The 22,555-nt window shown below is 39.6% G+C and overlaps 2 protein-coding genes across 2 annotated transcripts in view; both read right to left on the bottom strand.

The window, feature by feature from the left end:
* The window catches only part of LOC137261258 (beta-1,3-galactosyltransferase 5-like), a 41,166-nt gene extending 30,833 nt beyond the window's left edge, over positions 1-10,333 (bottom strand). The window contains exon 1 of the mRNA XM_067798981.1: positions 10,300-10,333. The gene's annotated coding sequence lies outside the window, so the exon portion shown is untranslated. The remainder of the gene's footprint in view (positions 1-10,299) is intronic.
* The window catches only part of LOC137260646 (uncharacterized), a 44,267-nt gene extending 21,712 nt beyond the window's left edge, over positions 1-22,555 (bottom strand). Inside the window, exons 1-3 of the mRNA XM_067798248.1 lie at positions 22,458-22,555; positions 20,374-20,461; positions 17,383-17,520 (exon numbers count right to left, since the gene is read on the bottom strand). Of these exons, the coding sequence (XP_067654349.1) occupies positions 17,383-17,520; positions 20,374-20,461; positions 22,458-22,555 (324 nt within the window). The remainder of the gene's footprint in view (positions 1-17,382; positions 17,521-20,373; positions 20,462-22,457) is intronic.

Below are 22,555 nucleotides of genomic sequence, written 5' to 3'. Positions count from 1 at the left end.
GTGGGGCCTATCAACTTGTTTTTACAGTCCCTGTTCTCTCAAGTTTCGGTGTCCCTGGGAAATCAATTGGTATCGAGTGCAAATAATCACTATCCCTATAAAAGCATGTTGACATTATGGAGCAGACGCCAAGAGTTCACAGTTGACATCACAATTGTTCTATAAAGACAATTCAGTTCTATGACAATGATGACATTGAATCAACTGATGCTGTTGCTGGTGGTAATGATGGATTGTTGAAACGTGGTGACTTCATTGCTAAAAGTCAAGAGAGCAGTAGTATGTCTGCTTCTTTGGTGAAGAATCCATACAACTTTCAATCGAGTATGATCAAAAAGGTTACTCTGAATGTAAATGGTGTCAGTCTCCCTGGGAGAGCATCCAGTGCAGATGACGCAGATACCTATCTGAATCTCTTTGATGGGGTGAATGTAAAGAGTTAAGTAAAGGCAACTTCATCAGCAGAAAAGAATTTTACTTGGAAGTGCCCTTTTTGTGTTCGAACTGAACGAAACTGGGACTGAACATCTGAGTCTAGTAAGACGGGGAAATGTATCACTAGAAATTCAGTTCAATGCTGCCTTAACCAAAACACTGAGCTGTATTGTCATGACTCAAAGGACCTCACTGATAGAAATTGACCATATACCAAGGAATGTATATGTCAAGTGAGAGAAGATGAAAGCTACAGAATTGTTATGTGCTATTCAGTGTGATCCTGTGCTTAGAAACCATGTCTTAGGAGTGTATGCTAGAGACACTTTACCTGTGCTAACATCTTCAATGTTGATGAGAGGTGTTGGGCTTATTGTTAATACTGATGTGATAAGTAAAGATGGTCTCATTGGATTGTTATGTATCTGAAAGGCAATAGAGCAGAACTGTTTGACAGTTTAGCCGAACCTGTCAGTGTAACATTTGATGATTATTTAAAGTCATATGTTCAATTCTACACCTACAGTAGCATACGTTTACAATCAGTAGATTCAAATGTGTGTGGATCGTATTGTCTGTATTATCTGTTGTGTGCATTTAAAGCTAACTGGACTTTTCACCACTTTTATCATCAGTTTGATGTAAAAAACTTCAATTGGAATGATATGATTGTATCTCAGGATATTTGTCACTATTTTAAGTATTGTACTCCTTCCTGTTTTGGTTGCCAATGAAGCTATGTATCATATTTGTACGATGGAAAGAAAACATTCAATAAAATGTAGTTTAGTTTAAACCCTGTGGTTGTTCTTTGTATAAAAAGGATATCATGTGAGGTTTTAACTCACTAGTACAATACACTGGTGAGCACACACATGCATGTGATACACCATTTCGTTTACAACCTCTGAACTGAACAGAGCTATGGATGTTTGTGGACGCTTTAATGATTTTGAATCAGATTGTGTTGGTGTGACACATAATTCCCCTGATGGACAAAAGTTTACTGATAGACTGGCCTCGTTCAAGACTTGGCCCATCCAGATGAAACAGTCACCTAAATCCATGGCTGAAGCAGGATTTATTTACACAGGACAATCTGATAAAGTGTACTGCTTCAAGTGTAAACTTCGTACATCACAGTGGATACCAGAAGATGATCCCATGAGTGAACATTTTAGGCTGTCTCCTCATTGAGATTACATTCAGATGGTTGGTGAACCTCAAGATAACAAAACAAATTGAAATCAAGATGGAGTTTTATTAATGTTGTCGATTGTTATGTCATATCTTAATATATTTGTTGTTATTCTAAATACTGTTAGCCTTTGTGTATGGGTTGTGTATAATACATAGTGTGTAACCATATGACAACAAGTATTCATGTGTTTATGTATGTATCAATTATCGTATACATATACAGAAACGTTTTTTAAAAAAGAAATAAAAGATTATTCTAGTTGAAATTAAGCGTTTGTTTCATGTTCTTCTATACATTAGTTGCTGAGGGTGTAATTCAATTCATTACTGATAAAAAGAATGAGTTGGGCACACACCCTCTGACACAAGATGAACAAACAAACAAACAAGGCGAGTTTGCATTCAAACTTTATTGAAACCTTGACATGAAGCATGTTTATAAATTTCCCAAGACACAAAATCACTGATTACATGAACATGTACAAGTAGCAATTGTGTCATAAAATCTTTCTCTGCGACAAATAAAATGAAAAAGTCCAATTTTAAACAACATGTCTGAATGACAAGAACACATCATTTCCTTGTGCAAATTGTGTTATTTGCTATCAGACATTTTTCGTAATGATGTCACTCCAGGAGGTCACAGCTTTACAAGTCCTCTCACATAGAGTGAAATCTTCTTTTTCCTTTGTCTAACATGACCCCGTTTCTGGCTATGAATGTTTTTTCAGAATATGAATCAAGCTGGATCTAGGTTTAGGTTGCATCTTCCTCCTTCAATGTCATGGATTCAAATGACAAAGAAAATAGCCTGAACACGTATACATTTCATTCTTGCTCACTCTGGTCATCATCACCATCCTTCTGTTCTTCCTGTGTAACCATGTCAGATTCAGCATCACTCTCCATGTCCGGCATATCTATACGAGTCATTATCTCTTTCATTTTCGGTTTAAGAAAGAGTTTGATCTTACTTTGGATGATGGTTTGATCTGTAGAGGGATTCATTTCTTCTAGGCTGTCTAGAAGCGTTTGAAACAGAGGTGCCTGTTTAAAGTATTGGGTGTATTCTATAACGCTGTTTAGACTGCTAGTCAATTGATTTTCCCACAGTTGTTTCATCTTTCTGTCAATCCATTCCTCGGTTCGACCATTCTGTTTGTACCTTTTGTCTTTTGAGATGACTATTCTCATGATATAAGTCATACATCCGCTTCCAGATGTGTTGTAAGCCCACATTTTGCCACTCCTCACCTTCCATGTTGGTGAGCAGTATCTGACCTCGACGACGCTTGGGAACAGGTCCTCCACCCTTTTGAGAGGATGAGTCATTGGCATCTTCATCATCATCATCATCATCATCATCATCATCACTGACATACTTGATTTCAGACCATTTGGTTCGTTTCCTAATGGCTTTATGGTTATTGACAGGACACCAGATCTTGATGTGGTTTTGCAGATCTGTTACATTATCCATCAACACTCCACAGTCAGCACAAGCAATAAGCCATAAGCCGTCTTGCTATCCGTGTCTGAATCTGTTTCTGCATAGGGGTAATGATCAGCTCTGCTATGTTCTTCAGGTTTGCTGCTTGTCTGGACAGGTTTATCAAGTCAGGCTCCTGTTTTGCTGGGACTGACAATGATCTGCTTCCTAGGCTGTTCACGTTTACACTGAGCATTTGCTCCCTCATCTGTTTCTTTAATGATGTTCACATGCAGTCGGTCCCTGTCTTTTGTGGTATGTTTTAAATGAATGACAAGCTGACCATATGGCTTTTCTGTAATCTTTTCATACATAGACAAAAAGTAATCCATATTATCAGGAAAGATTCTACGAGCAAAAAGTTTAATTTGTTGTTTGTCAATTGGTGAATGAAACAGGGTGACATAATGAACGTTCAGTGCAATGTCTCTGGATTCTCGTCCTCTTGGAAACAGATTTTGAACAAGAAGAAGAATCAGTACATTCTTGTGATGAGAAGTTTGAATGAACAGTTTAGATATTTTCTTGTCAACTTTTGATTGAGCCAAAAAATCGTCCAATAGCAAAACATTCCTCAAATTTGCATCAAAGTAGTTATCATCGGTGATATCATAGGGTAGGTCTATGACAAAAGTAACTTTTTGGGGTAGTTGTTCACTAATAGTTTGATATAAGGGTTGCCATTGCATATGACACCAAACAGTACGATCTGGAGGTGGTTCAATCACACCATCTCGTAGAAGATGATATGTGATCATTGATTTCCCACAAGAGCTTGGTCCAACAACAAGAACATTTGAAGGAATTACAAATTTGAATTCTTTCTCCTGGTGTGAGCATACATTCTTAGGGAGAGGAGGAGGTTGAGTGTTCTGATCAGGAGGAGGAGTGTTTATGTTACCAGGCGGAGGAGTAAAGAATTGTGTCGACCTATGAAATTGCTTCAGATGTCTGTGTAGGTTATCGCTTCTTGTAAATGTCTTACCACATTCAGGACAGGTGATCATTTCCATGGTGTTCCAACTACAAATGAGCAGATTTATGAGTCTGAAGCAGTCTTTTATACCCACCAACCATCTTGTTATGTGTCAATTTTTGTAGAGCTCGTTTCAATTTAGTTTTGGCTCGTTGCAACACAGCTTGTGTTGTGGAAACATATTTTGTCTTCACAGGTTGTATTTTCTGTGGAGGTTTTGTTCCTATCTTGTCTCTCATGTTCCTCTTCTTTTTCTTGTAGATTAAATTATCTTTTCTTTTCTTCCACGATGCTCTTTTACATGATTTTGCTCTCCTTCTCTGTGATGATAAAGGTCCAAATAAATCAGCTGTTGAATTTGTCCTCATGGTTCAACAATATGTCCTTTCTCTAAGTTGGAAAGCATAAAACTGTCTCTTTGCTAGATAGCAGTGAGGTTTTATTATTTCTTTTGACGTGTACAGGACTGTTAAAGACCTAGGTTTACTTCAGTCCTCAGAGTATGCATATGTAAGTGTGTAGAGGGTGGATGTTCCCATCAAGAGAGGAGGGAGTTGGTGTGTCTATTAGGAGGAGGAGGAGGAGGAGAAGGAGGGGCGTGGATGTTCCCATGAGGAGGAGGGAATGGAATGTTCTCATCAGGAGGAGGAGATGGATGTTTCCCATCAGGAGGACGATTTTTCTGTTAAAGATTGGAAGAGCAAAGGGGTTTCTACTTTCTACATTTTGTTATATCATCTCTCAGTTATGGTTGTTTCATTATAATAGTCATGTGAACATTAAGGTAACAGGATAAGTTATCATAAGCTTGTATACTTTATGGGAACATTTCAACACCAAGTTGACATTGTCTGCTGGTTCACATGAGCTGATAAATCTCTCTTTCTCTTGTCATTGTGGTTTTTAGTTGAGTAAGACAACATAACTGCTATTACCTTTTATCTGATTGTTTTTCTACAAGTATATGCTTGTTCTTCCACGGAAGGGGATTTGATCTGCAGTGACTGGATTGATTGGATAAAGGGAATGAGATTTTTGGTATTGATGCTGGATTTGTCATACCTATGTATGCATTCAATGTGGGTAAATTTATAATACAATTATTTGTTTCCTTTTCTATGAAAGTAGTATTTTAAACTAAAAGTGATGAACTTTATATCAATATTAAGGACTTTGCAAGTCTAGTTTTCGGTTCAGTAAGTGTTGGATATTTACACTTCTTTCAATTCACTTCCTGTATCGCATAGACCCTATTTACTTTGCAGATGATCCACTTTATCAGTTCTAAAAATGCATGACTGAACTGATAGCAAGCAAACATTATATAACGATACTCTATATGAGTGACAAAGCGAACTATATCATATACGTTATGAAAGCAAGTGATGACAGCATGAGGTGTGAATGCACTTGGCTGTGTTAAATAAGCACGACTAGGAGTGTAGAACAAACTAAATTATTAAAGCCGATTTTACCTCATTGTTCTAGTAAACAATTCTAAGTATGAATATGTAAGACGAAACAACCTGCATTATGACTTGAATTCAACTCACTGTCCAAGTAGTATACTTTGTGTTTGAATTTTATGCACTACTAGAGAGGTAGGTTATAACTATATTGTGTACGAAACGTGAAGATGAGGCGGCCTACATTTTATGGTTATGTAAACATGGCGTTCGAGCGTATGATGAATAAGTGCGATTAACCCTTTCAACGCATAGTTACACGTCTCTTATCTACATGTAAAACTGTTTTTGAAGTGAGCATGATTAAATGGAGTGTAACACAACTTGTATTGCTTATTTTACATAAAACGAGGAAAAACTACAGGAATTTGATATTTGAAGGAATGTGTATTGTGTAAATCCCATATCTATAGAATGTGAGTTAGCGTACCTGTATGCACCTGAGATGACAGCTGAAGGAATGTTTTTTCACCCCTATGGTTACTCCTACGATCCCACATTTTTTAGGCTGAGCCTGTAGGAATTTCTTTTGTCCTGCTCTACGCTCCTTAAGGAATTTCTTTTGATCCTTACGGAATGTGTTTTGATCCTTAAGGAATTTCTTTTGTTTGGTTCTGGAATGCTATTGTTTGGTTCAGGAATGCTATTGTTTGGTTCAGGAATGCTGTTGTATGTGTATGGCAGAATACTTATTACCTACTATTTCCTGCTTCCTCTTTCTTATAAATTGTGAAGCTATAAAACGTATCCGCTCACATTGGGGAAATTTGTACAGGAATTGTTTGGCTCGCCCTCTCGTCGCTGCTCGACAATCGGCACAGCTCGGCCAACTTCGGCACACCTTGGCATCTTCACGAACGAGTCTTCGTGTAGGTCACGGAAAGAGGCGAGTAGTTACGAATGCTTCACGAACAGTTCAATCGCATACTTTTGCCATGCATTGTTTTGCTATAGTTTGTCTCATACGGGTTGGCAGACTTATCCATGTATTTAAGATGTTTCGGTAACTGTGATGTTTCCGTCAGTAGCATGATAATCTAGCATTGAGATATTTTTCATTTTTTTCGTATGGTCAGTTTTCCCTCATCACTCCACAAAGGATCTTTTGAAGAGTTATGTAGCTTAACGAGTTGATTTCACGGGTCAAGCCAGTTCGGAGAATTAATGAACCCCACAAGGGGTGTTAATTAAGTATTCTACCGCATCATATGAAATCTATTCATCGATGCTCAAGATGCTGATCACTGTATTGTGTAGCCCAGACTGGATTATTCACAAACCACCAACATCTGGCTGGAGCATTGCTAGGCGCCGCGTTAAACAACAAACAGACAGACAGACAAACAAACAAACAAACAGTTCTTGTCAGTCATGTTATGCCAAAAACACATGCCCTGTCATCGCATCGCATGGCGTCAATCTCAGATTTTGTCCGAGACCGGTATAGGTAGGGAAACCAGGTTTGGTATGCGTTTTCAGGAAATGAATGAAGTGATGGGGTTCGAAAACGGAAACCGTGTTACAATTTGTTACAGGGTTATGCCCCTTGTCGCGTGCCATGTGTTTCTTTGAGATGTGGTTGGGTGATATGATTTAGTTCAGTGGTACTTGCAATAGATTTTCACTAACCAGCACATTGTACATGATTTCGTGGCAATTAATCATGACGAATCTAATACCATGGGATATATGGCCCTCTCCAAGTCAGTCAAAAATCATTACTTTTTCTGAGCAAATTTTTAACACGGTTGGTAAACAAGCATGCGTCACCTACTATTAAAGTATTTGAAATACATAACGTATTTGTCCTCAAGTAACTTCAGTTCAAAAATACGATATCATTTTAAACTGGCAGTAAAAGGGACATTATTCGAGGATTTAACAAGTTGCCTAGCACCCGTAAATATCTGGGTTAGAATTGATTTTCAACAACGCACACTTATAAGAGGCGACTAACGGGATCGGGTGGTCAGACTCGCTAGCTCACTTCGTTCATGTCCCAATTGCATGGATCAAAGCTCATGCTATTGATCACTTGATTGTTTTGACCCGTTTATCTACAAACCACCACCATATTGTTGGATTACGCTAGGCTGCAGCGTACAAGTTAATGATTGTTTCCATTTTCAATTAAAAGATTGGTATGTTTTCTGACGGTTTGGTCGGAAATTTTTTAGAAGACTATGCACTTGTCCTGCGGGGTCTGCTGCTGAGGCAAATCGCGGTGACGGAGGTGAAACACACATGTTACTACTTTTAAGTATTTTTGAGTAACTGCATTTTTCATTTTTTACTTAATGTTTGTACATTAGAGATGTTTCCTAAATATCTCTGGGACTACAGAGAGCCCAGACTCCCGTACCAACTTATTTACCATTATATAACACATATGCAACGCTTTATGTCTTCTTTTTTGTCCATGTGGCATTTGTTTCGGAAACTCAGGAGTCAAGCCCAGCGTCTCTTAATTTTTCAACTGATTTGACTCATTGAAGGTCCAGATTAGAATATTGACCTTCAGTAACCCATGTTTAAGAGGCAACTATGGGGACTGGGTGGTCAGGCTCGCTGACTTGGTTGACACATGCCATCGGTTCCCAGCTGTGCAGATCGATGCCCATGCTGTTGATCATTGGATTGTCTGGTTCAGACTTCATGACTTATTGTTAAATTCAATATCGTGAAAACATTCCCCCAAGACCCCGCATGAACCAAATGATTTTAGGATTGTTACAGAGGTAGATCCGCTTGAAATGTACGTACATGTCTGTCTTTGACGCTCGAAAGGGACGGGGTAACTGAAATGACGTTACTGATTATATTTCACAATTTTCATGAATATGGCCCGTGAAGGTCCGGGGTAGAATAGGCCTTCAGCAACCCAGGCTTGCTATTAAAGGCGACTATGCTTATCGTAAGAGGCGACTAACGTCATCGAGTGAGGGAGTGAGTGAGTTTAGTTTTACGCCGCTTTTAGCAATATTCCCGCAATATCAGGACGGGGGACACCAGAAAATGGGCTTCACTCAATGTACCCATGTGGGGAATCGAACCCGGGTCTTCGGCGTGACGAGCGAACGCTTTAACCAGTAGGCTACGCCACCGCGCACTAACGGGATGGTTTGGTCAGGCTCGCTGACACATGTCATCGGTTCCCAATTGCGCAGAACGATGCACATGTTGTCGATCACTGGACTGTTTGGTCCAGACTTGATTATTTACAGACTACCACCATATAGATGGAATATTGCTGAGTGCGGCGTAAAACTAAACTTGCAGTAACAACATAAGTCCTTTAAATAACAGGTATCTTTGAAATTGCTAAGGAAAATCTCAATTGCTACTTCAAATATAAACTCAACGGTCCTAATAGAATGACATAGCAAATCTAGATGAACCAAGACCTAGATATATTGGGTATTTTCAAATTTGTATTGAATTGTCTTTGCAGTTACATAACTTGTCTCTCTAGTAACAACCTCTAACAAAAATAAGTATAGCTGCATTCAGAAGAGAAAGTGTAAAACATGTTTCAGTTTCTGCATATATACACGTTAGATCTTTATCACAATTAAGCTGTTAATTACATTGACATTAAAATAAAAAGAATATGTGACAAATCAAGATATTTTTCTTTGAAGTAACACTGGTGGTCTTTCCAATAACAAAATAGCTGTTACAGAAAAGACTTATTTGAGAGACAAATTGCAAACGTATATTCAGAAAAAAAAATAATGACTATTCCCTTTCCCATTTCAGACAACATCCTTGTGTTGTAATTATGGTTCCAAATGCAAAGAGAAACACATATTTTTGGAAAGTTGTTTGTTTCTTTTCCTAATTGATGTTACTTAAAAGACACCCATACAAAATACTTGCAAATATTTACCTTTTCTACTTGATTTTCTTTAAAAGTTTGTCTTGAACTTAACGCCACATCTTTATCACTCGCAACCAGAAGTTGTTAATGAGCATGATAGGGAGTTCCTCTTTCACAAGATGAGAGATCACTGATTATTTCATACTTTTATGGAACTGTTACAGGAAACACATTTTTCTTGTATACAAAAGAAAAAGATTGTTTTTTACTTTAAAATTCAGCTTGAAAATCAAAAACATCTACCGGGAATGGGAAAAGGTCTATTCTTTTCAACTACTCCAGAAACTATTTTCTTAAATGCAATTTCGTGCACAGCAGACACCCGATGTCAGGTTTCTGCACCCGGATACATGACAAAATGCATAAAATTATCCTTTGTTACAAAAAGGAATAAAATAAAAAGTATTTGGTCATTTTGTTTGTCATAAAAAATTCCCAAGATAGATTAGGTATTGCTAATGAAGGAAGTTTGAATCCTGATACGTGAAAAAGCTGCATCTTTTGAGAATGACTGGTGTATGGAAAAGACTCATAACAAATGTGTGCAGGAAGAGCAACAGGAGCAAATCTAATCTAGATGGGTGGGTACACGCGCATGACAGTTTAAATTAACACTCGCAGGTGGACACCGAGCAAAGGACATATTTGGTTGCGTGTTACTGATTTCCTAACATTCCTCATTTTAGACACACTTTGACAATGTAAACAAAGTTCAAAACGGCTTTTAACTCTACTCACGCACTGTGAACCAATCCTTGTCGCGGCATATGCATTATTCATCGAGGGTCGCGCATGCTTCATATTTCTGGCAACGATTTGTGAATATTTTGTGTCATGTCATTGTTCAACTTACCACTCCTCGTATGACCCGCACGTGAGCGATCCAGTTCATTCAGTTGTCACTACTTCAGAATGTATACCACAGTGTATCAGTACATCCACCTGTGCCTGTATATCGCATGTATCCGTACATCCACCCGTGTCTGTGTTTCAAAATATATCAGTACTTTCAACTGTGTCTGTACACCACAACGTATCACTACATCCAACTGTGCCTATACATCACAATTTATCAATGCAGCCAACTGTGCCTGTGCATCACGGTGTATCAGTACATCCAACTGTGCCTATACATCACAATTTATCAATGCAGCCAACTGTGTCTGTGCATCACAACGTATCACTACATCCAACTGTGCCTATACATCACAATTTATCAATGCAGCCAACTGTGTCTGTGCATCACGGTGTATCAGTACATCCAACTGTGCCTATACATCACAATTTATCAATGCAGCCAACTGTGTCTGTACACCACAACGTATCACTACATCCAACTGTGCCTATACATCACAATTTATCAATGCAGCCAACTGTGCCTGTGCATCACGGTGTATCAGTACATCCAACTGTGCCTATACATCACAATTTATCAATGCAGCCAACTGTGCCTGTGCATCACGGTGTATCAGTACATCCAACTGTGCCTATACATCACAATTTATCAATACAGCCAACTGTGTCTGTGCATCACGGTGTATCAGTACATCCAATCAGCATGCAAAGTGAATGGACATGTGTCAGTTTTTGAAAATGTATCTGTACACCCGAATGGGCAAGTACACTCACAGTAGAAAATACAAGTACAGCCAGTTTTTTTCAGTATATCAATAAATCCGTATATCCAGTATGAATGTATCCCAACGAACCTGATTAATAATACGTCAATCTACAACCATGTCCATTTCACCTGTGGGCCTAGTTCTGTACAATCAACATCGTGGCTTGGTTTATTCCTGGGTCAACCCACATCAAATCCTGCAGATCGGCTTCTACTTGCTGATACAGTAATCTCTGACTGATGTGATTCACGCCGTGTTCTAAATACCCACCCGAACAACATCCTGCACTACAGGGGGTTAATAGGCATAGGAAAGACATGCATCGCTTATGGCTCTAATGTTAATGCGGCCTGCAACATATGTATTTCGAGTCACGTATGTAGACTCGAAAGAGTGAAAGTGAAACATAGTAATTAAGAGGAAAATCGGCGATTTGGATGAATACGTAGCAGATGTGCCGAAATGAGTATGGGGGTCCTTTTGGATCTGTGGTTTTGTGTTTGATCCAAAAATACTGAGTGATGTTTACTGCCTCAGACTGCAATCTCTGCCTGTGTGGGCAAACCGGTTACTGATAGTATGAGCAACGGTTTCTCGCTACAAGTCACAATGACACACAGTATGGCGTCGAGGGAATGTATTTTTAAAGGGTTAACGTCGTCTTCTGTAACTATGTGAGTGCATGCGTGCGAGTCTCGCAGCTTGTTCTGGTCCTTAGTCCTTGGCTTCAAAGCTGACACCCACGGAGTTACCATTACCGACCCCTAGCCCGTAAAAAGCCTCACCAAACAAACAAACAAATAAATACATACATAAAATGAAAAATTAATAGAAAAATGATAGATGAAACTGAAAAAAAATATATGTAAAACTGAAAAGAAAATAAATGGATAAAGTAAACATAAAAAGAAAATAAACAAAATGCCCATTGTGACATTCGGGCTTATCGTGCTATCAACATGTCCTTGCTGACTAACCTCCCAGCAGTATCCAGGAGTAAACGAAATGACACGTATAACATGTCATATTTGGGATTACGCTGTCTTACGGAAGTGAGTGAGTGAGTTTAGTTTTACGCCGCACTCAGCAATATTCCAGCTATATGGCGGCGGTCTTTAAATAATCGAGTCTGGAACAAACAAACCAGTCACCAGCAACATGAGCATTGATCTGCGCAACTGGGAACCGATGACACATGTGAACCAAGTCAGCGAGCCTGACCACCCGATCCCGTTAGTCGCCTCTTACGATAAGCATAGTCGCCTTTTATGGCAAGCATGGCTTGCTGAAGGCCTATTCTACCCCGGACCTTCACGGGTCTCTTACGGAAGTACAAATTATAGTACCTTTTGGGTTGAGTCCCATTCGGGATTTCAACCCGCACCCTCAGAGTCAGGCACCTAATCGCCAGCACAAGTCAGCCGCCTAACCCGCTCAGCCACCGCGACTTCCATAAAACGGAAGTCGGACAACTGGTAGTGCTAGTATGTGTACTTTACTAATGAAGTGGAACCCTAAATATGACACATGTTACATCTGACCACTTTCTAAATAGCACTCTGTAATCAAAATAACGTGTAAATAACGAGTTTCAGAGCCTTGCTAGCGCTTACGCCAAACTCTATCATTAGAGCCCCGCTCGAAACAAGACAACGGTTTATTGAATGAGATGCCTTCCCCGAAAATAACAGTTTTCGAAAAATCCCAACTGACATGCTGAAACTTGAAAGATGCAACTATGCATAACAGCGATCGTATCCTCGCCGACTCAGGTCACTGACATGCTCTTCCGGAGTGTGCATTCCTGTCAGCTGCTGTCTCGAACTAGATATCGGATTAGCCTAGAGGTTAAAGCGTCCGCAATTGCGAGGATCGATATTCCTGCTGTTGGTCACTGGATTATTTGGTCCAGACTCGATTATTTACAAACCGTCTCCATATAGATGGTACATTGCCAAATGCGGCTTTAAAACAAACAAACAAAGAGAACGGTCACGTTTGGGCAGACGCAAACTCGAGTACTAGTAGTGTTAGATTGTTATCAGTTCAAGTGTTTATGGATTGCAATGTGTTCATTCTGAGGAAAGTCATACCCGTGATGAAAGTCTGTACATTGATTTTTATATTGTTAATTATTTATAAAGTGTCATACAACACATAGTCCAAACATATCGCGTTACGTACATACCAACACTACAACTTTCATGCATATTTAATCACAATCTTACCTCAGTACTTTTTTTCTGTCTCCCTCAATTTTTCAAGTAAATCCAGAAATAAGTTAGTACTTGTAGTACCTCTCAGATTTTCACTTTCATGTTCACGTTAAGGGAACCTGCAGTGATAATCGATAATGATGTTGTAACGCATGTATGACAAATTACGACCTATTGGAAAATTCTAAATCCGGCTTATCGTCAACGACTTAACTTGTGGTTCAGTATCCTTCAATGATCGGCTTATGTGGTTGCATAACATGTTCTGGTAGAAGTAAGAAGTAATTTGACTTCGGCAATGGATTATTTGTTCTTTTTCCCTTTCAGCCAGATATAAGAGCGTTGTGTTAGTTACTCGCGGTTGTATGTAAAGCTTGTGTTTTCGTGTAGGTTTCTACGTCAATCTCAAGTTTAGAGTAATCACGGGGCGGTGAGGTAGCGTAATGGGTAAAGTATTCGCTCGTCACGCCAAAGACCCGGGTTCGATTCCCCACATGGGTAAAATGTGTGAAACCCATTTCTGATGTCCCATGCCGTGATATTGCTGGAATATTGCTAAAAGCAGGGTAAACCCTTACTCATTCACTTAGAGTAATCCCTGTTGTTCTGTTGTTGGTTACTGCTACTGGCAGGCGAAAGGTAATAGACACACGTTATGAATATTTCACTAATATCAGGTGATGGAGTAAGGTGAGGTGAAAGGGGGTCGGACGTCGCACCTAAGATTATTTCTCACATACATATGACGACATGCATGCGTGTGTGTGGCCGCCTGTATTAGCAAAGACGTCAGTTGGTTTCTTTGTGCCAGCTCACTGACATACTATGCCACAGTTCAGCATGAATACCCGACTCGCACACATTATACTGACTCCGAGTCGACCAGTCCTTGTTGTACCCATTAATTCCGAGCGCCATATGTTAAAACGTTTTGGTATGGCGCGGCCGGGGGTCGAACCCGCGACCTCTTAAATGGTACGCTCTGGTTAACCACTACACCATGGAGGCGGTCACTACCAGAACTGTGTCCCATGGGGTACTTGTTCTGCCGTCATTCATAAAAACTTTATGACTGCCTATACTCAAGGAAATATACCGGGCAAAATTAGTTAGATTTATATACATAATATATGTGTGAATTGAGAAATCCTTAATAGTGATATATGTATTTTTTGACACACTCAAGATATCACTCATAAAAATACTAAATTCCTAACTTATTTTGTCCAGTATACATTACTGCCGTTTCAAAATGAGAACATGTGATTAGATGTGACGTGACCAAAATCTGGAGGCACGTGTCAATATTACGTTTCATGCGAATGATATAAATCATTATTCAAAATCATACAGTTGTTATTATCATGTACGTCAGAGAAGTAGTTTAGACCGTTCAAAACGTTTAGATAGCCCCCGGCAGCTTCCTGATAGAAACATTTCCTGATCTTGTTTGCAAATATAGTCACATTAACGCTATCCTCGTCACTGAACACAGCGAACACCCAGGACTCTACATAAAGCAAAAATTCTCCGAGATGCAATAGCGCGTATCTCCTATTGATAGCAAACATGAACCCCCAGCCAAGCTACCATATGATTAATTCGAAAAAAATACGAAATAAAACTACAATATGAAATTAAAAAAGGTTCTAATGAATTGAGGCAACCTTGCATTAAGTCGCTTATTTAAAGTGACACACAATGGTGTCCCTTGGAATAAATCATTTATTGCGTCAATGGAAGCTATTTTAATTTATTGGGCGCACATGTCCCAATACAGATATAACAGAGTAATATATTGTCAAAAAAGCGTGACACTGTGTCTTTAAGCATATTTATCGACAATTCGTCGAAGCAATGGCACTTCGCCCACAACAAACATTTTATGGTACACTGTTTGTTCGAAGAAGTGAGTGAGTGAGTTTAGTTTTACGCCACTTTTAGGAATATTCCAGCAATATCAAGGCGGTTGACACCAGAAAATGGGCTTCACACATTGTACCCATGTGGGGAATCGAACGCGGGTCTTCGGCGTAACGAGCGAACACTTTAACCACTAGGCTACCCCACTGCCCCTGTTCGGAGAAGCCGGACATGACTTTTTGGAATAGTCCGACAAGGGTGTCCGGTTAAGTTGACAAGAGCAACAAAAAAAAATAATAAAAAAAAAACCCAGAAAATTTGACAGTATGAGATATTCATCAGCAAGATACGCATTTTTATGTTCAAAGTCGACATGATTTTTTCCTTCGTTCTTTTTAATAATGTGATGTAAAACTGGTGTAACAGAATTTGAAACAACAAGCACATAAGGATATGTCATTGACACATATATATCAACTAAAGGCGCAAATGAATGACACTTCACTGGGAAGATAGTAATTATAAGCAGTACAGACCGCCGCTTAATGTTGAAGTGTGTGATGTATTTTACGAACACAAATGAATTAGTAATATTTGGCTGCGCTTGTGCATACTCAAGGTACCAAAATTTAATACCCCAGTTAACCTAAGCTGGAAGTGAAGCCTTAGAAGGTTAACAATCATGACTTATTCCACCGGGTACCCATTCACAGCTGGGTGAAAAGAGGAATTTTGGAACAATCCTATTTGCCTAAGGGAGACCACATGTGTCACGTGTGCTTCATTGTGGGGCGGAGCTGAGGTCCCAGAAACTGCCAGGACTCAAGCTGACAGGGTTACTCACCCATGGACTCTCCATTAATAACCATGCGTATCTTTAACTGACGTTTTTACCTGGGCACTATGCACAAAACCTAACACCTCCACCCCACCTTTACTATACCACCTAGGCTGGGACAATAACACCTGATGAGAAGCCACGTGAGATAATTGTAAAAACCCAATGTTATGTTTCATTATAGAAAACAGGGTAACAAAGTAAATATCTGCAAATGCTTTAGATAATTTAATAACAAACTTGTTAATTGTATACCATTCCTTTCATATTTGTTTCCACTCTAAATTCATTATGCACATAGCTCTGGTATGAGGTAAAACTAATCATTGCTTTAGCTTGGTAATCAAAACGCAATAACAGGAACATACAGGAAATAACGTAACAGTATTGTATTTTACAGTTTGATATCTGCTGTTCCTCACTGTGCTGGATACAGTATGTGATGCCCATGTCTGGTGTCCTCCTGTAGTGATGCTGTCGGAATATTGATAAAAGCATCACAAAATCACACTCACTCACTCACAACACACAGATTATTTCACCTTTATCCAAGGACAGGGGTTTAAAACGGAAAGGCTTGAATCTTGTCACTGATTGAGATGTTAGCTCTATATAAAAGGATCAGTGCTAAGACCCCGTCATTGACAGCTGTACACTGACGTCAGTATTTTGAGGACCTTCCAAGGAAAGACAACTAATCTAGAAGCATCGTGGACTGACATACGAAAATTGCCGAGGCTATCTAGGCTGCCATTGATTTCCACCCACCCGCACTTCGCAAGTGGGGACACGGCTGGGTTGTCAGTCACACTGTCATCGCTGTTGCGGCAAAAACACTGATCGATGATTATAATTTCAATAACGAGATTAACTAGTCCAGACACGATTATACACAAACCGCCATCATATAGCGGGCTTATTGTATAGCTCGTTAAAGATCCAGCACAAGACACATGAAACAATATATGCTCCACGTCAAATCCTTTAAGTTTTTTAACAATCTTGAATAGATTTGTCCTCAACATAATCCACGACGACAATTGTCCACAAGGATCAATGAAACTCTGGCGTGCGACACCAGGTATATGAGAAAATGATACGTGATTCTGTTCAAACGGTAGAACCCGTCACTCACGGAATTTGCAGACGAAGTAGGCGTTACCACACCCCAGTACTCACTGAGTTACCTCCCTTTTTGTTAGTGCTCTGAGTCGAAGAAAGCAGGACAACCATAAAAAATGATCATTCATAGACGGTTACAGAGATACTAGTGACTCGCCACTGCAAATGAAAGCAATGCATTGTTTCTGTCGCAACACTGCATGTCTTCATCTTTCCTGTTCAATTAGCATTCAATATTGTGCAGAAGTGCATTTTAGCAAAAACAACCATCTTACCTTGAGGCCCCTGAGCAGGTAACATACATGGAATCCCGTGACCGTGTTCGAGCACTCCGCCAGACCTTGTCCGGTCACTGCCTCCATGGTGTAAGGGTTGACCGTCCATATCTGACCACTTCGGTTCAGCTGACCGACCTGGTGATATATATATGTGTATATGGACACGGAATGTCAAGTATGTTGGCTTTATCGCTGACATAATCACAGCTGAACTGTAGAACTAAACTTTATTGTTCTTTTCACTCTATTGTTCAAAAAGCCTTTTGTAAGGGTAATGTAAATGTCAATCCAAATTCTAATCTGAGTGTAGTCTTAACGAGGCACTACAGCGAGTCGGATTACTCTTGTTGATAATTATTGCACCTCTGAAATTGAAAATCTGCCAAATGTTTGGACTGATGACACTAGTTTTTTCACTTTGATATTTTCCTCTAAACTCAGCTTCTAAAAGGCGCTTTGTTTTCCCTCGATCATTGGATGTCAGCCTCTAACGGCACATGGTGCTTTCAATGACAACTCCTCCGGGATACCGTTATGGGGTACCCATACAGGAGACCGTTATGGGGTATCTGTTCACAGCTGGGTGAACTGGGACTCATAGACACAGTACTTTGTCCACGCTTACTGCACGTTGTTGTATCCGCAACTTAATTTTGATTTGGTTATTTACCAACAAATTCAAGGGTCATTTTAAGTGCACAAGGTTGTGTACTGTACACTGGGGGCTGTGATGATGCTGAAGAGTCGTCAGACTAAGTTTGTACAACCTATCAAAATTAGTTGAATATTGTTAAGTATGTAAATTACACTCTTAAACTTTGTTTTCGTAACGTTTGACATTATTGAGTTAGTAGGTATTTCCCGTTTTCGGAAATGTTCCAACAAATTTAAAGCCACGTGAAACTCACAAGCTTCTAACATTTCACCAACGTGGTGAGTCAAAGCTTCGATTCCGGTGTTAGGTCGCCCCTACTTTTGTATGTGTTTCAAATCCCTGACTTCAACCGGCACCAAAACAACAAAAGGACCAACCGACCAACCATATAACAACCAAACAAACAACCAAAAAAAACCCCACCCCCACCCCCAAAGAAACCCCCCAAAACAAAAAAAACAACAACAAAAAACAAAAACTAAAATAAAAAAACATCGAAGAAAAAGAAAGAAAGGCTAACACAAACCCAAACTCTAATCTAACCCTAAATCCTAACTCTAAATCTAAAACCCTACTGCAGTAACCCTAAACCCTAACCTAACCGTGCGCATTTGAGAAATGGACTGTAATCGCCCCAACAGTACTGTTTATTCATATAAGGGCACACATTGCCTCATCGGAAGGAAGGAAAACGTTTTAGTATTTTATGGGGGATGAAAACTGAGCGCGAACAAACTCCTTACCACAAGGACAATCAAATGCCAGACATTTCCACTTCATATGTGACATCTGCATTCTGAGAGCGTCTAAGGTTACGATCCTGTTCCTAATGAACTAGAAACTATTTAGCCTCAGCTTATCGTAAAATCATAAAAATGATCGGAAACGAATTGTTGATCGTCGTGATTTATACTGGCGTCTCTCATTCTCGCGGTACTTACGAATATCGTCTGAAAAAATAAGATAAACCGTTCTTTTCGTATGTATGCTTGTTGTTTATAAATGAAGAGATTCCCTCTCTAACATCTGCATCTATCAACTGCTTGATCCATCAACTGAATTATCGCTTGTCCGCCGCTGACTTTTCGAGGCGTTTCCTATCCTCGCGGTACAACGAGAAAGTAACGTTATTAGGTGTAAGGAACGGGAATCTTATCGGGAAGGGCGGGGGAAAGTTACGATTTTTCCAAGTTGGTTAAAACTCACGAATATTCGTTATATTGCAAAATTTTGATAATTCGCAGACTTGGGTCACTTCCTAGTCACTGGTCAATGATGTAAACAACCGCTAAGTATCACGCACCGGCGACCTCGGCAGAAAATGTGTTTACCGCGAGAATAGGAAACGGCCCTACTCTTCAAAATATTGTCGGCCTAGGATACCATGATAATGTAACAGTTGGAAATCTAACCAATAATCCACAAATATAATGTTTAGCATGGATCATTGTGAAAGAAATGTGAAACAACAGACCTTTTCGATGATTTTGGACAGATAAAATCGACTCGTGTGAGCAGGCTATCGCTGTGCCCTTGACCTTCGAAACAACTCAAGGGTAGTTAATGTTGTTCACACAATAGCCGAGAGTGCTTTCCCTTTGTATATATGTGCCATTTGACAAGCAACATGCTCAATGTTACAGTTCTCACGAAGAAATCAAGATGAACATACTTTATAAGAAGCTCAACGCAATGATAGCTGTTCACCACTTCCTCAACAAGCGCACGGTACTAACATATGTTTATGTGTATGGTAACATGTTAACACTTCGATATATATTCAAATATTGAACAACTAGATGAATAGGAAAAAGTATATCATGTGAGTTTGTTCCAATCAAAGGTTATATTTTTGTTCGTCTGCACGGTTTAAAGTCGTGCGCTTTTAACAATCATTAACGTAAACATTTATTCAAAATTTAAAATTCAATTTCTACCTAACAAGAAAATGCTCTGGATAAAATATTTTCAATATGTAGTAAACGTATTTTTCGGCTAAAATCATTGTGTTTCCGTCGTTTTTGTTAACATGTACGTTATCTTATGAATTTAAAGACACATATTTCACACCAAGTTATCTGATGTTGTCTGTGAAAAATCTATATCTTCCTTTCAAGCCCCTGAGATGCACTCCATTCTGTAAAGGTTTTGTTTTTGTGAATATTTGTTTGAGATATTACATTTTGTAGTCAACGGTCTGTGCATAGTCGCAGAAAGGAATAGCTGATGTTCTGTTTAAAATATATCTTGACATGATCGCGTCTTATAATTATGTTGAAAAGGCATAGGTTCTTTAGACTGTTAAACTCTTGCAAAATATAGATATCACAAACCTTCCTTTTGTCCTTAACCTTGTACCGATGTGTGCACGATACATGCAACGACTTCCACACCTGGCGGTCCCTTTCTCTGCACTCCTCCCTAGTAACAAACAGTGAACTACATCAATATTTTCATAATAGTTTGTTAAACATCATTTTTATATTTCAATTTTAGGGCGCAATTCTGCAAAAAAACTCACAGAGTAGGTATGGCATTTTGATTATGATCAGTGTTTCATTAAGTATTCTTTGTTTATTATTTGTTGAGTTTGCAATTCATCGGTCCGCTTTTGAGCCAAACGGACTACTGGTGGTACGCGCGTGTCTTCGCTTACTCATTATTAAAGCGCCCATGCGCTTCATCGACAATCAAAGAAACACACTTCGATATCGTGGTGTACATGCAAATATTTGTGTAGCGGCCTGTATTAGTACCGATTTATTCCCATTTAAGCATGAAACTGAACTCCCAAAAACTAAAACTCAGATTTGATTTGCGATAATGAATTACTGTTCTGCGATGTTCACTGCACTTTTAAAATATCTACCGACACTGATCGTCATGAAAACTCCCTATTAGACAGTAGCTCATTTATACAAAGATTACTCAAGACACACACACACACACACACACACAAAAACAACAACAACAACAACAACAAAAAATGAATTCCTTACTTTTTCTAGCACTGCTCGTTACGTGACAGAGAGAGTTCATTACTCATATTGACACCTGCAACTACCTGGCCTCAGCCACGTGACTTTGATAATATCAACAATTTTGCCTGTGACATAGAGCATGTGAAATTCGAGCCGACTTTGACCACGTCAACAACATGGTCTGCAGCACGTGAAAATCGCGCAGACATTGACGACATCAACAACTTTGCCTGTGACATAGAACATGTGAAATTTGGGCTGACTTCGATAACATGGAAAAACTTGGCCTGTGAAATAGAGCAAATGAAAATCGTGCAGACATTGATGACATCAATAATTTGGCCTGTGGCATGGAGCACGTGAAATTCGGGCCGATTTCGACACCCATCAGCAATCTGGCACCCGAGAGCGTGCTTGCTCGTGTGGAGGGCTCATGTAAGACACGACCGAGTCCTGTCCAACGCTGGTGGATATTTTGTAAACGTTCGTCCGTTGCAAGTCCTAATATTGCTCATAAACATCCATAAACTGTGAAGATGCCTGTTGTCGGAGGCGGTGGTACTCGATGGCTTGGTTGACACGTGTCATTGTATCCCAGATGTGTTGACCGCCGCCATATATCTGGAATAATGCCGAGTTTAGCGTTAAACAACATTGGACCTATGTGGAGATCGAACTTGGGTAGACGCTTTAACCTTTATAACACCCCATCGCCCCGGTCTGATGGTCAGACTTGATGACTTGCTAAATACATTGAGAATTTAACCCAGGTGTCTTCTGTTATCATTTATATCAATATGAGTTGATACAGTTCTTGATATACTTGATACACCAGAAGACACTAGGGTGAGATTCTATTTATAATCCAAAATCATTCTTCATTAGTTTTCAATAAAAAAACCACAAAAAACCCAAAAAAACCCCCAAAAAAACCCCAAAACCCCCGCAAATCTCTGAACACACTACTGACATTAGATTAAACCCATAAAGGTCCCCGGGTAGAATAGGCCTTCAGCATCCCATGCTTGCCATAAAAGGCGACTATGCTTGTCGTAAGAGGCGACTAACGGGATCGGGTGGTCAGGCTTCCTGACTTGTTTGACACATGTCATCAGTTCCCAATGTGCGCAGATCGATGATCCTGTTGTTTATCACTGGATTGTCTGTTCCAGACTCGATTATTTAAATACCACCGTCATATAGCTGGAATATTGCTGAGTGCGGCGTAAAACTAAACTCACTCACATTAGATTTGCAGTGCAGCGATGTCATGGCATTCTGGCGTCATCAAGTTCATGACGTCATAACAATTTCCAAAATCTTTCATAGAGGATGCCCAAGTCATACTACGTTGACGCTGAGACATACATTCTGGTGACGTGTCTTCTTTAGTGAGGATGTGTCTGTGCTTTTTGTCTTGGTCTTCGTCCTCAGACCATGAATCCGAGCCGAATTCTAATCCGTAGTCTGCCCATTCACCCAACATTGCCGGTAAATCGACATCGGATTCGTCCCAGTACAAATAATCTGACAT

This window comes from Haliotis asinina, chromosome 14, assembly GCF_037392515.1.
Source record: "Haliotis asinina isolate JCU_RB_2024 chromosome 14, JCU_Hal_asi_v2, whole genome shotgun sequence".
Lineage (NCBI taxonomy): Eukaryota > Metazoa > Mollusca > Gastropoda > Lepetellida > Haliotidae > Haliotis > Haliotis asinina.
This window is presented reverse-complemented; position numbering and strand designations above follow the sequence as displayed.